The sequence below is a fragment of the Pseudoliparis swirei genome, chromosome 15, assembly GCF_029220125.1.
Source record: "Pseudoliparis swirei isolate HS2019 ecotype Mariana Trench chromosome 15, NWPU_hadal_v1, whole genome shotgun sequence".
In the NCBI taxonomy this organism is placed as follows: Eukaryota; Metazoa; Chordata; class Actinopteri; order Perciformes; family Liparidae; genus Pseudoliparis; species Pseudoliparis swirei.
In genome coordinates, this window is record NC_079402.1 from 21,583,183 (window position 1) to 21,597,729 (window position 14,547).

The window sequence follows — 14,547 nt, forward strand, 5'->3', positions numbered from 1 at the left end:
ACATGGATTTATATAGAATATATACTGTATATATAATGTCCATTTATTTATATATAATGTACATTTATTTATATATAACAGCATTTACAACAGCCGGAACGCCGCTCTCAATTCATGTTCAATGTTGAGCTTTTGTTTTGAAGGGCAACAGCAGGAAAACCACTTACGGTAGCAGTATTACGCGAGTCAACACGAATCTCGGCCGTTGCGCATGCGCAAGCATAACCTGTCACTGTAACGTCAACATGTACACGCAGGTAAAGGCAACATGTATTTATTAATGTTTATGTCCGAGTACTTTGAACTTGTGTAACATGTAAAGTTCTCAATAAAGTTATGTCTGCTCCCCACCTGTAGTACCATTGAGCGCCACTAGAGGGCCGCGCGGGTTGAGAACCACTGGGAAAGACGCACGAGACGCAGCGTGACCTCGTGGTGTTTGTGGTTACCATGGTAACCGTGTTTGTGTTTCCAGAGACGTGAGACGTCCAGGAGGACTACGTGACTTGTTGTTGTTGTTGTTGTTTACATTATTACAGGTTGTGCTCTTAAAATGCTGCAGAGCCAAAGAAGAAGAACCTGTCGGGAGGTCACGGGACCCACACCCCACGCCGTGGCTGTGGTGAGACACACACACACACACACACACAGAGAGAGACACACACGCACATACACTACCGTTCAAAAATTTGGGATCACCCAGACAATTTCGTGTTTTCCACTTTTATTTATCAAATGAGTTGCAAAATGTATAGAAAATATAGTCAAGACATTGACAAGGTTAGAAATAATGATTTGTATTTGAAGTATTAATTTTTTTCTTCAAACTTTGCTTTCGTCAAAGAATGCTCCTTTTGCAGCAATTACAGCATTGCAGACCTTTGGCATTCTAGTTGTTAATTTGTTGAGGTAATCTGTTGAAATGTCACCCCACGCTTCCTGAAGCACCTCCACAAGTTGGATTGGCTTGATGGGCACTTCTTGAGGACCATACGGTCAAGCTGCTCCCACAACAGCTCAATGGTTGAGATCTGGTGACTGGCCACTCCATTACAGACAGCAAGCTGCCTGCTTCTTCCCTCAAGAGTTCTTGCACAATGTGGAGGTGTGCTTTGGGTCATTGTCCTGTTGGAGGAGGACATTGGCTCCAATCAAGCGCTGCCCACAGGGTATGGCATGGCGTTGCAAAATGGAGTGATAGCCTTCCTTATTTAAAATCCCTTTTACCTGGTACAAATCTCCCACTTCACCAGCACCAAAGCAGCCCCAGACCATCACATGACCTCCACCATGCTTGACAGATGGTGTCAGGCACTCTTCCAGCATCTTTTCACCTGTTCTGCGTCTCAAATGTTCTTCTGTGTGATCCAAACACCTCAAACTTGGATTCATCTGTCCAGAACACCTTTTTCCAATCTTCCTCTGTCCAATGCCTGTGTTCTTTTGCCCATACCAATCTTTTCTTTTGATTGGCCAGTCTCAGATATGGCTTTTCTTTGCCACTCTGCCTAGAAGGCCAGCATCCCGAGTCGCCTCTTCACTGTCGACGTTGACACTGGCGTTTTGCGGGTACCATTAAAAGAAGCTGCCAGTGGAGGACCTGGGAGGCGTCTATTTCTCAAACTAGAGACTCTAATGTACTTGTCTCCTTGCTGAGTTGTGCACCGGGCCTCCCACTTCTCTTTCTGCTCTGGTTAGAGCCCGTTTGTGCTGTTCTCTGATGGGAGTAGTACACACCGCTGGAGGACATTTTCTGTTTCTTTGCAATTTCTCACATGGAATAGCCTTCATTTCTAAGAACAAGAATAGACTGGCGAGTTTCACAGGAAACTTCTTTTTTTCTGGCCATTTTGAGAGTCTTATTGAACCCACAAATGTGATGCTCCAGATAATCAACTAGCTCAAAGGAAGGCCAGTTGTATAGCTTATATCTCCAGCATAACTGTTTTCAGCTGTGCTAACATAATTGCACAAGGGTTTTCAAGGGTTTTCTAATCATCCATTAGTCCTCTAAGGCGATTAGTAAACACAATGTACCATTAGAACACTGGAGTGATAGTTGCTGGAAATGGGCCTCTATACACCTCTGGAGATATTTCATTAGAAACCAGACGTTTCCACCTAGAATAGTCATTTACCACATTAACAATGTAGAGAGTGTATTTATGATTGATTTAATGTTATCTTCATTGAAAAAAACAATGCTTTTCTTTGAAAAATAAGGACATTTCTAAGTGATCCCAAACTTTTGAACGGTAGTGTATATATACACACACACACACACACACACATATTTATATATATACACACACACACATGATACTTTTAGACAGGAGATGAGTTGATGCTGTATTTAATAAATCACAGATATTCACCAAACAACAGCAACAACAACAACAACAACCTCAGTCTTGTGTACAAACAGACAGGATGTTGTCTTAAATGTACATTTATCTTAATTATGTAGTTTATTCTTTTTATTCTCATCATAACTGAATCAATCTGGACTTTATGGGTTATGTATTAATTATGTCTTGTTTATTATTATATATTATATTATGTTTCATTATATCTTCTTATTTTATGTTATGTTATATTTTATTATGTTATATTATTTTATATCATATTTTATTATGTTATGTTATATTTGATTATATTATAACTTTATATACGATATTATATGTTATTATTTTGTTATATTTTATTTTATATTATATTTTATTATTTCATATTATATTTTATTATGTTATATTATGTGATTTTATGTTATATTTTATTATCTTATTTTATATTTTATTATTATATTAATATTATATTTCATATTTATATTCAACAGAGAGCAAAGTTCCCATCCTCGCGCCCCGCGGATCACCTGATCCTGGACCAGCAGAAGCAGGACTCCATCAGAGACCAGGTCCTGCTCTCCACGAAGCACCAGCAGTCCTGCGAGGTCAAGACCTCCTGGCTGCAGAGCTCAGACCGCCGCTTCCTGAGGGGGACCGTGGACCGCAGGGTCCGGGAGGCCCTGGACCAGCAGGAAGTCCATCTGGACCAGAGGAGAGACAGGTTCGTCTGAGGGGGACAGGTGGACCAGAGGAGAGACAGGTGGACCAGAGGAGAGTCTGGTGGGAGGTGGACCAGAGGAGAGACAGGTGGACCAGAGGAGAGTCTGGTGGGAGGTGGACCAGAGGAGAGACAGGTGGACCAGACAGGTGGACCAGAGGAGAGTCTGGTGGGAGGTGGACCAGAGGAGAGACAGGTGGACCAGAGGACAGACAGGTGGACCAGAGGAGAGACAGGTGGACCAGACAGGTGGACCAGAGGAGAGTCTTGTGGGAGGTGGACCAGAGGAGAGACAGGTGGACCAGAGGAGAGACAGGTGGACCAGAGGAGAGACAGGTGGACCAGAGGAGAGACAGGTGGACCAGAGGACAGACAGGTGGACCAGAGGACAGACAGGTGGACCAGAGGACAGACAGGTGGACCAGAGGACAGACAGGTGGACCAGAGGACAGACAGGTGGACCATGTCGCCACCTGTCTGTCTACAGATGTCTTACGTCTCCTCCTGCTGTCCCTCCTCTCCAGGCTGCGTGAGCTCCTGCAGGAGGAGGAGCAGCAGCTCCTGCAGGAGGCGCAGCAGCAGGAGGAAGAGGAGGAGACGTGTCTGGAGGTGAAGATGAGAGAGAGAGCCAAGACCCTGAAGGGCGAGCGAGAGAGAGAGAGACAGCAGCTGGTCTCTGAGAAGCTGGAACAGCTGTTCAGGTACACAGAGTACACAGAGTACTACATAGAGTACACAGAGTACTACACAGAGTACTACATAGAGTACACACAGAGTACTACACAGAGTACACACAGAGTACACACAGAGTACTACATAGAGTACACACAGAGTACACAGAGTACTACATAGAGTACTACATAGAGTACACACAGAGTACACACAGAGTACTACATAGAGTACACACAGAGTACACAGAGTACTACATAGAGTACACACAGAGTACACAGAGTACACACAGAGTACGACATAGAGTACACACAGAGTACACACAGAACTACATAGAGTACTACACAGGTACATGTGTCCGAGTAGCCTACTACAGCTCACATGTACTTGTGTACTAGTACTACAGCTCACAGGTACTTGTGTACTAGTACTACACCTCACAGGTACATGTGTACTAGTACTACAGCTCACAGGTACTTGTGTACTAGTACTACAGCTCACAGGTACTTGTGTACTAGTACTACACCTCACAGGTACATGTGTACTAGTACTACAGCTCACAGGTACATGTGTACTAGTACTACAGCTCACAGGTACTTGTGTACTAGTACTACACCTCACAAGTACTTGTGTACTAGTACTACACCTCACAAGTACTTGTGTACTAGTACTACAGCTCACAGGTACTTGTGTACTAGTACTACAGCTCACAGGTACTTGTGTACTAGTACTACACCTCACAAGTACTTGTGTACTAGTACTACACCTCACAAGTACTTGTGTACTAGTACTACAGCTCACAGGTACTTGTGTACTAGTACTACACCTCACAGGTACATGTGTACTAGTACTACAGCTCACAGGTACTTGTGTACTAGTACTACACCTCACAAGTACTTGTGTACTAGTACTACAGCTCACAGGTACATGTGTACTAGTACTACAGCTCACAGGTACATGTGTACTAGTACTACAGCTCACAGGTACTTGTGTACTAGTACTACAGCTCACAGGTACTTGTGTACTAGTACTACAGCTCACAGGTACTTGTGTACTAGTACTACAGCTCACAGGTACTTGTGTACTAGTGACCAGTGTGACGAGGGGCGGAGCCTCAGGAGCCGCCGCCTGCAGCAGCAGGTGAGTCTGGATCGAGCCGCTCAGGTGAGCTGCCGGCTGCAGCGGCGGCAGGAGGAGCGGCAGGAGGAGCGGCAGCTGGAGGAGCTGTGGGAGGCCGACCGCAGAGCCAAGGAGGAGCAGGAGGCGCAGAAGGAGGAGGCGCGGCGGCAGAGCAACCAGGAGCAGCTGGACGCCATCAGGACTCAGATGGAGGGGGCGGAGCTACGGAGACAGGAGCACCGACAGCTGAAGGAGGAGGAGGCGGAGCTTAGGGTGAGTTCACTCAGGGTTCCACAAGGAACACGTTCTGGTCTCTGGTGGTCTCTGGTGGTCTCTAGTCTCTAGTCTCTGGTCTCTAGTCTCTGGTGGTCTCTAGTCTCTGGTCTCTAGTCTCTGGTCTCTAGTCTCTAGTCTCTGGTCTCTGGTCTCTGGTGGTCTCTAGTCTCTCTTGTGGATTTGGCTCTCTCCGAAGGCGGTCGCATTTTTCTCTCCCCCTCCTCCCCATGACCTTCCCTTACCTGCTTGGCTTCTCTCGTCATGTCTTGTCTGTCTTCATACTTGAGAGACTCTCTCCGCATCGCTCTTCGAACTAAAAACCATGGACGTGATCAACTGGTCCCTAAACGCAACTGACACCATCTTCTCGACGAGAAGCTCGGGTTCGGGGGAACCTGCCTGTCCTGCTGGGATGAGTGTTGCTGGTTACACGATGGACGCGTGGGGGAAGTGGCGTGTCTTGTGCCTAGCAGCCCTTTCCGTGGAGGACGTAGAAGACATCTACCTATTCGGAACTTTGATTACAGGATTTCTGCTGATTGGAGTTGGTGCTGCCCTGGCTTATCGGAAAATTAAGGAAACGGTGACAGCCGTTAAAAGCCCCCTAAGGCTGCCCGACATGATTGACGCGTTGGGCAGAGTTGTTGGCACTCAGACTGTGGCATTAAACCGTCAGAATGACAACATCGTGGAGAAGCTGATGGCTCTGCAAATGAAATTGGATCGATTTGAAATCCTATTGGGAAATGGGAGGAAAATGGAGGAATAGTAGGTGCGCAAAATTGAAATGCAGCTACTGGAAGACCAAACAATCCCAATCTTATCTGCTTTCGGCTCCCTCTACCAGGACGTGCTTTGGCCAAGGCCGTGACTGGAACAACAACTCCCCCGAAGATCACTGAAGCGAGACTCTCTCTCATTCCCTTCCCCCTATCCACAGACACCTGTGGTTGTTTTCTCCCCAGGACCCTTCAAGGCTATCTCCATGGCAACGACCATCTTGCGGTCTGGGAACTTTGTCTGTTGTGGACTGGGGGAGAACGACACACCAGGCCACTCACACACGAACTTCAACACACTGATATGCAATCACTACCCCCACCCCCCCGTCCCACGCCTTCGCCTGCTTTGCCCCCCCAGGGTGACAGGACGGGGTCTGTGTCCGGCGCCGTGACGGCTGACGGACCGGGCTGGCTGCTTGTCGGTGCTGGTTACCTTCTGCCCCCAATGGATGGGCTTAGATCACCCAGTCTTTGGATTACCTCCCCTCCCCCCTTCCTACTCGTTGCAAGTCATGTCTAAGATGTATGTGCTTATGTGCAATGGTGTTTTTTTCTTTCTCCTGCTCGCACACTGTACCCTCTAGGGGCATAGTCGGGGGTTGCTTTTTCTTTCTCGCCTCTCTTCCTCATGTTATGCTGTAATCTTTCATCCACCCTTTCCAAGATGGCGCCATGGACGGCCGGTGTCTTGGTGCGCGAATCTTGCACCTTCCGCCAAAGAAAATTCCTCGTTTGTGAAAACATTCTTGGCAATAAACCTGTTTCTGATTCTGATTCTGATTCTGGTCTCTAGTCTCTAGTCTCTGGTCTCTGGTCTCTAGTCTCTGGTCTCTGGTCTCTAGTCTCTCTCTGGTCTCTAGTCTCTGGTCTCTAGTCTCTGGTCTCTAGTCTCTGGTCTCTAGTCTCTAGTCTCTGGTCTCTGGTCTCTAGTCTCTGGTCTCTGGTCTCTAGTCTCTGGTCTCTGGTCTCTGGTCTCTGGTCTCTGGTCTCGAGTCACTCTCTGGTCCTGGTCTCTAGTCTCTGGTCTCTGGTCTCTGGTCTCTAGTCTCTAGTCTCTGGTCTCTGGTCTCTGGTCTCTAGTCTCTAGTCTCTGGTCTCTGGTCTCTAGTCTCTGGTCTCTGGTCTCTAGTCTCTGGTCTCTGGTCTCTGGTCTCTAGTCTCTGGTCTCTGGTCTCTAGTCTCTGGTCTCTGGTCTCTATCTAGTCTCTGGTCCTGGTCTCTAGTCTCTGGTCTCTGGTCCTGGTCTCTAGTCTCTCTCTGGTCTCTAGTCTCTGGTCTCTAGTCTCTGGTCTCTGGTCTCTGGTCTCTAGTCTCTGGTCTCTAGTCTCTGGTCTCTGGTCTCTGGTCTCTAGTCTCTGGTCTCTGGTCTCTGGTCTCTGGTCTCTGGTCCATGGTCTAGTCTCTAGTCTCTGGTCCTGGTCCTGGTCCTGGTCTCAGTCTCTGGTGGTCTCTGGTCCTGGTCTCTGGTCTCTGGTCTCTGGTCTCTAGTCTCTGGTCTGTGGTCTCTGGTCCATGGTCTAGTCTCTGGTCCTTGGGCTAGTCTCTGGTCTCTAGTCCGTGGTCTGGTCTCTAATCTCTGGTCTCTGGTCTCTAGTCTCTGGTCTCTGGTCTCTGGTCTCTGGTCTCTAGTCTCTAGTCTCTGGTCCTGGTCTCAGTCTCTGGTCTCTGGTCCTGCCTCTAGTCTCTGGTCCTGTCTCTAGTCTCTGGTCTCTAGTCTGGTCTCTGGTCTCTAGACTCTGGTCTCTGGTCTCTAGACTCTGGTCTCTGGTCTCTGGTCTCTAGTCTCTGGTCTATAGTCTCTGGTCTCTAGTCTCTGGTCTCTAGTCCTGGTCCTGGTCTCTGGTCCTGGTCTCAGGTCCTGGTCTCTGGTCTCAGGTCCTGGTCTCAGGTCCTGGTCTCAGGTCCTGGTCTCTGGTCTCAGGTCCTGGTCTCAGGTCCTGGTCTCTGGTCTCAGGTCCTGGTCTCTGGTCTCAGGTCCTGGTCTCTGGTCTCTAGTCTCTGGTCTCAGGTCTCAGGTCCTGGTCTCTGGTCCTGGTCTCTGGTCTCAGGTCCTGGTCTCTGGTCCTGGTCTCTGGTCCTGGTCTCAGGTCCTGGTCTCTGGTCTCAGGTCCTGGTCACTGGTCTCTGGTCTCTGGTCCTGGTCTCTAGTCTCTGGTCTCTGGGTCTCTGGTCCTGTCTCTAGTCTCGGGTCCTGGTCCTGGTCTCTGGTCCTGGTCTCTGGTCCTGGTCTCTGGTCTCAGGTCCTGGTCTCTGGTCTCTGGTCCTGGTCTCTGGTCTCTGGTCCTGGTCTCTGGTCTCAGGTCCTGGTCTCAGGTCTCAGGTCCTGGTCTCTGGTCCTGGTCTCAGGTCCTGGTCTCTGGTCTCAGGTCCTGGTCTCTGGTCTCTAGTCTCTGGTCTCTGGTCTCAGGTCCTGGTCTCTGGTCTCTGGTCTCTGGTCTCTGGTCTCTGGTCTCTGGTCTCTGGTCTCTAGTCCAGGTCCTGGTCTCTGGTCCTGGTCTCTGGTCTCTGGTCTCTGGTCTCGTCTCTGGTCTCTGGTCTCTAGTCTCTGGTCTCTGGTCTCTGGTCTCTAGTCTCTGGTCTCTGGTCTCTGGTCTCTGGTCTCTGGTCTCTGGTCTCTGGCTGGTCTCTGGTCTCTAGTCTCTGGTCTCTGGTCTCTAGTCTCTGGTCTCTGGTCTCTGGTCTCTGGTCTCTGGTCTCTGGTCTCTAGTCTCTGGTCTCTGGTCTCTGGTCTCTAGTCTCTAGTCTCTGGTCTCTAGTCTCTAGTCCTGGTCTCTAGTCTCTGGTCTCTGGTCTCTGGTCTCTAGTCTCTGGTCTCTGGTCTCTAGTCTCTGGTCTCTGGTCTCTGGTCTCTGGTCTCTAGTCTCTGGTGGTCTCTGGTCTCTGGTCTCTAGTCTCTGGTCTCTGGTCTCTAGTCTCTAGTCTCTGGTCTCTGGTCTCTGGTCTCTAGTCTCTGGTCTCTGGTCTCTGGTCTCTGGTCTCTGGTCTCTGGTCTCAGGTCTCTGGTCTCTGGTCTCTGGTCTCTGGTCTCTGGTCTCTAGTCCTGGTCTCTGGTCTCTGGTCTCTGGTCTCTGGTCTCTGGTCTCTGGTTCTGGTTTCTGGTCTCTGGTCTCTGGTCTCTGGTTCTGGTCTCTGGTCTCTAGTCCTGGTCTCTAGTCTCTGGTCCTGGTCTCTGGTCTCTGGTCTCTAGTCTCTGGTCTCTGGTCTCTGGTCTCTGGTCTCTGGTCTCTGGTCTCTGGTCTCTAGTCTCTGGTCTCTGGTCCTGGTCCTGGTCTCTAGTCTCTAGTCTCTCTCTAGTCTCTGGTCTCTGGTCTCTAGTCCTGGTCTCAGTCTCTGGTCTCTGGTCTCTGGTCTCTAGTCCTGGTCTCTAGTCTCTGGTCTCTAGTCTCTGGTCTCTAGTCTCTGGTCTCTGGTCTCTGGTCTCTGGTCTCTAGTCTCTGGTCTCTGGTCTCTAGTCTCTGGTCTCTGGTCTCTGGTCTCTGGTCTCTGGTCTCTGGTCTCTAGTCTCTGGTCTCTGGTCTCTAGTCCTAGTCTCTGGTCTCTAGTCTCTGGTCTCTGGTCTCTGGTCTCTAGTCTCTGGTCTCTAGTCTCTGGTGGTCTCTGGTCTCTGGTCTCTGGTCTCTGGTCTGGTCTCTGGTCTCTGGTCTCTAGTCTCTGGTCTCTGGTCTCTAGTCTCTGGTCTCTGGTCTCTGGTCTCTGGTCTCTGGTCTCTGGTCTCTGGTCTCTCTGGTCTCTGGTCTCTGGTCTCTAGTCTCTGGTCTCTGGTCTCTGGTCTCTGGTCTCTGGTCCTGGTCTCTGGTCTGGTCTCTGGTCTGGTCTCTAGTCTCTGGTCTCTGGTCTCTGGTCTCTAGTCTCTGGTCTCTGGTCTCTGGTCTCTGGTCTCTGGTCTCTGGTCTCTGGTCTCTGGTCCTGGTCTCTGGTCTCTGGTCTCTGGTCTCTAGTCTCTGGTCTCTAGTCTCTGGTCTCTGGTCTCTGGTCTCTGGTCTCTGGTCTCTGGTCTCTAGTCTCTGGTGGTCTCTGGTCTCTGGTCTCTAGTCTCTGGTCTCTGGTCTCTGGTCTCTAGTCTCTAGTCTCTGGTCTCTGGTCTCTGGTCTCTAGTCTCTAGTGGTCTCTGGTGGTCTCTGGTCTCTGGTCTCTAGTCTCTGGTGGTCTCTGGTGGTCTCTGGTCTCTGGTGGTCTCTGGTCTCTAGTCTCTAGTCTCTAGTGGTCTCTGGTCTCTGGTGGTCTCTGGTCTCTGGTCTCTAGTCTCTAGTCTCTGGTGGTCTCTGGTGGTCTCTGGTCTCTGGTGGTCTCTAGTCTCTAGTCTCTGGTCTCTAGTCTCTAGTGGTCTCTGGTGGTCTCTAGTCTCTGGTCTCTGGTCTCTAGTCTCTAGTGGTCTCTGGTGGTCTCTGGTTTCTGGTGGTCTCTAACTCTGTCCCCTGGTCTCTGGTCTCTGGTCTCTGGTGGTCTCTAACCCTGTCCCCTGGTCTGGTGGTCTCTGGTGGTCCAGCTGCAGCAGCAGGAGACCCTGCGGGTCCAGGACCAGCACCAGCAGCACCAGGGTCTCCTGGCCCGGCGGACCCGGCTCCGGCAGTTGGACCGGAGCCTGAAGGAGCAGCGAGGGAGGCGCGAGCAGCAGGACGACCACTTCCTGTCCCGGGACGACCACTTCCTGCCCATGATGCTACAACAGGAAGTGGACGAGCAGCAGGCCGCCGCCCACAAGAAGGTACTGCTGTGTACTAATACCACAGAGTAGAGGTACTACTTCCACAGAGTAGAGGTTCTAGTACCTCTGAGTAGAGGTACTAATACCACAGGGTCGAGGTACTAGTACCACAGAGTAGAGGTACTAATACCACAGGGTCGAGGTACTAGTACAACAGAGTAGAGGTACTAGTACCACGGAGCAGAGGTACTAGTACCACAGAGTAGAGGTACTAGTACCACAGAGTAGAGGTACTAGTACCACAGAGTAGAGGTACTAGTACCACGGAGCAGAGGTACTAGTACCACGGAGTAGAGGTACTAGTACCACAGGGTAGAGGTACTAGTACCACAGAGTATAGAGGTACTAGTACCTCAGAGTCGAGGTACTAGTACCACGGAGTAGAGGTACTAGTACCACAGAGTAGAGGTACTAGTACCATGGAGTAGAGGTACTAATACCACAGAGTATAGAGGTACTAGTACCACAGAGTAGAGGTACTAGTACCACAGAGTATAGAGGTACTAATACCACAGAGTATAGAGGTACTAGTACCACAGAGTAGAGGTACTAGTACCACGGAGCAGAGGTACTAGTACCACAGAGTAGAGGTACTAGTACCACAGAGTATAGAGGTACTAGTACCACAGAGTATAGAGGTACTAGTACCACGGAGTAGAGGTACTAGTACCATGGAGTAGAGGTACTATTACCACAGAGTATAGAGGTACTAGTACCACAGAGTAGAGGTACTAGTACCACGGAGTAGAGGTACTAGTACCACAGAGTAGAGGTACTAGTACCATGGAGTAGAGGTACTAGTACCACAGAGTATAGAGGTACTAATACCACAGAGTATAGAGGTACTAGTACCACAGAGTAGAGGTACTAGTACCATGGAGTAGAGGTACTAGTACCACGGAGTAGAGGTACTAGTACCACAGAGTATAGAGGTACTAGTACCACAGAGTAGAGGTACTAGTACCACAGAGTAGAGGTACTAGTACCATGGAGTAGAGGTACTAGTACCACAGAGTAGAGGTACTAGTACCACGGAGTAGAGATACTAGTACCACGGAGTAGAGGTACTAGTACCTCTGAGTCTCTGGTTTCAGGCCGAGCGCTGTGAGGAGCAGCGGCTGTACCGGCAGCATCTGGCCACCGAGCTGCAGCAGCGGCGGCGGGAGGAGCAGGAGGAGCAGCAGCTGATGGAGGAGGCGCTGACGGAGGTCCGGAGCCAGAAGGAGCAGCGGAGCCGCCAGCAGGGGGCAGCGAGGAGGCGCCTGATGGAGGAGGTGATGGAGACCCGCAGGCTGCAGGTCCAACACAAGAGTAAGAGTACACAGAGGAGTACTACGCCTACTGGAGTATACATAGTACTAGTATTGTAATACTATGTATACTTTGAGTATGCTGTAATACTAGTATAGTAATACTATGTATACTGGAGTATACTAGAGTACTAGTATAGTAATACTATGTATACTGGAGTATACTATAGTACTAGTATAGTAATACTATGTATACTGGAGTATACTAGAGTACTAGTATTAGTACTATGTGTACTGTGAGTATATATAGTACTCGTATGGTAATACTATGTGTACTGTGAGTATATATAGTACTAGTATAGTAATACTACGTCTACTCTGAACGTCTTTATGACATGTATATCTCAGATTTAATGACAAACATTAAAAATCACCAGACTGTCCCTTTAAATTAGTGTGTGTGTGTGTGTGTGTGTTGCAGTCAACCTGAACCAACAGAAACAAACAGAGTTTTCCAAAGAAAGAGACGAGCTGAATAAAATGATGGAAGAAACAAAACTGATGGAGGAAGAGGAGAAGAAACGGTACGAGATCACATGTTCATCTCTCTGAGATCACATGTTCATCTCTCTGAGATCACATGTTCATCTCTATATGAGATCACGTGAGATCACATGTTTACATCTGTGAGATCACATGTTCATCTCTATATGAGATCACGTGAGATCACATGTTTATGTCTATGAGATCACATGTTCATCTCTATGAGATCACATGTTCATCTCTATATGAGATCACATGTTCATCTCTGTGAGATCACATGTTTACATCTGTGAGATCACATGTTTATATCTGATATCACATGTTCATCTCTATAAGATCACAGGTTCATCTCTGTGACATCACATGTTTATCTCTATGAGATCACATGTTTATCTCTGTGAGATCACATGTTTATCTCTATGAGATCTCATGTTCATCTCTATGAGATCACATGTTTATCTCTATGAGATCACATGTTTATCTCTGTGAGATCTCATGTTTATCTCTATGAGATCACATGTTCATCTCTATGAGATCACATGTTTATCTCTGAGATCTCATGTTCATCTCTCTGAGATCTCATGTTCATCTCTGTGACATAACATGTTTATATCTGTGACATCACATGTTCATCTCTATGAGATCACATGTTTATATCTGTGACATCACATGTTCATCTCTATGAGATCACATGTTTATCTCTGTGAGATCACATGTTTATATCTGTGACATCACATGTTCATCTCTATGAGATCACATGTTTATCTCTGTGACATCACATGTTTATATCTGTGACATCACATGTTCATCTCTATGAGATCACATGTTTACATCTGTGAGATCACATGTTCATCTCTATGAGATCACATGTTTATCTCTGTGACATCACATGTTCATCTCTATGAGATCACATGTTTACATCTGTGAGATCACATGTTCATCTCTATGAGATCACATGTTCATCTCTGTGAGATCACATGTTTACATCTTCATCTCTATATGAGATCACATGTTCATCTCTGTGAGATCACATGTTTACATCTGTGAGATCACATGTTCATCTCTATGAGATCACATGTTTACATCTGTGAGATCACATGTTCATCTCTATGAGATCACATGTTTATCTCTGTGACATCACATGTTTATCTCTGTGACATCACATGTTTATCTCTGTGACATCACATGTTCATCTCTGTGAGATCTCATGTTTATGTTCTTCCGGTCTGAACTGGTCTCTGGTGGTCCTCCCAGTCTGAAGCAGACCTCGGAGGCCTACCGGTCCGCCCTGGGGGCTCAGGTGCAGCAGCAGCAGCAGCTCCGGGCCCAGCTGAGGGATCAGGTCCAGAAGGAGCACCAGCAGAGTCTGATCCTGCAGGATCGGTCCGACCAGAGGAAAGACCAGGTCCTGTCCCGGCCCAGGTCTCAGAGCCCCGCCCCCCAGCCCTCCAGACGGGGAGGGGGAACCGGGTCCGCCTCAAGACACCTCACATAGTCCTGCTGCTCACGGACCACCATGCTCCTCTGAGTCACATGTAAAGTACACAGTATACAGCTACAAGTACACACAAGTACATCAGAGAGTACACACAAGTACACCAGAGACTACACACAAGTACACCAGAGACTACACACAAGTACACCAGAGACTACACACAAGTACACCAGAGAGAACACCAGACTACACACAAGTACACCAGAGAGTACACACAAGTACACCAGAGACTACACACAAGTACACCAGAGAGTACACGACTCACGAGAACTGTGACTCGAATGAAGAGGTTTCTCAGTCTGATCTTGTCTGTTTTATTGCTGTTGGCTTTGAACATGAGAGTCTCTACTCTCTTGTCTTGATCCTCATGAGACCCCCAGGGAGCTCCAGGTCCTCTACTAGTGGTCTGCTGATGGTCTACTAGTGGTCTACAAGTGGTCTGCTAGTGGTCTGCTAGTGTTATACTCGTGGTCTACTAGTGGTCTGCTGATGGTCTACTAGTGGTCTGCTGATGGTCTACTAGTGGTCTACTCGTGGTCTGCTGATGGTCTACTAGTGGTCTACTCGTGGTCTACTAGTGGTCTACTCGTGGTCTACTAGTGGTCTGCTGATGGTCTACTAGTGGTCTGCTAGAGATCTACTAGT

The 14,547-nt window shown here is 48.5% G+C and overlaps 1 protein-coding gene across 1 annotated transcript; it reads left to right on the forward strand.

Moving 5' to 3' along the window:
• Positions 1-100: 100 nt before the first annotated feature.
• On the forward strand, positions 101-14,205 carry cfap53 (cilia and flagella associated protein 53). The gene is made up of 9 exons (XM_056432742.1): positions 101-257; positions 358-622; positions 2,837-3,066; positions 3,588-3,764; positions 4,821-5,124; positions 10,396-10,614; positions 11,709-11,925; positions 12,346-12,448; positions 13,662-14,205. The coding sequence occupies exons 2-9, from the start codon at positions 554-556 to the stop codon at positions 13,900-13,902; spliced, it is 1,560 nt and encodes a 519-aa protein (XP_056288717.1). The 5' UTR covers positions 101-257; positions 358-553; the 3' UTR covers positions 13,903-14,205.
• The last annotated feature ends 342 nt before the right edge of the window (positions 14,206-14,547 follow it).

What these genes read in the sequence shown, in the direction of transcription:
- cfap53 (XM_056432742.1), top strand. Translation starts at nt 554, where the DNA reads ATGCTGCAGAGCCAAAGAAGAAGAACCTGTCGGGAGGTCACGGGACCC. An exon ending in AGGCCGCCGCCCACAAGAAG is followed by an intron (nt 10,615 to 11,708) that starts GTACTGCTGTGT and finishes CTCTGGTTTCAG; the next exon opens with GCCGAGCGCTGTGAGGAGCA. An exon ending in GCTGCAGGTCCAACACAAGA is followed by an intron (nt 11,926 to 12,345) that starts GTAAGAGTACAC and finishes TGTGTGTTGCAG; the next exon opens with TCAACCTGAACCAACAGAAA.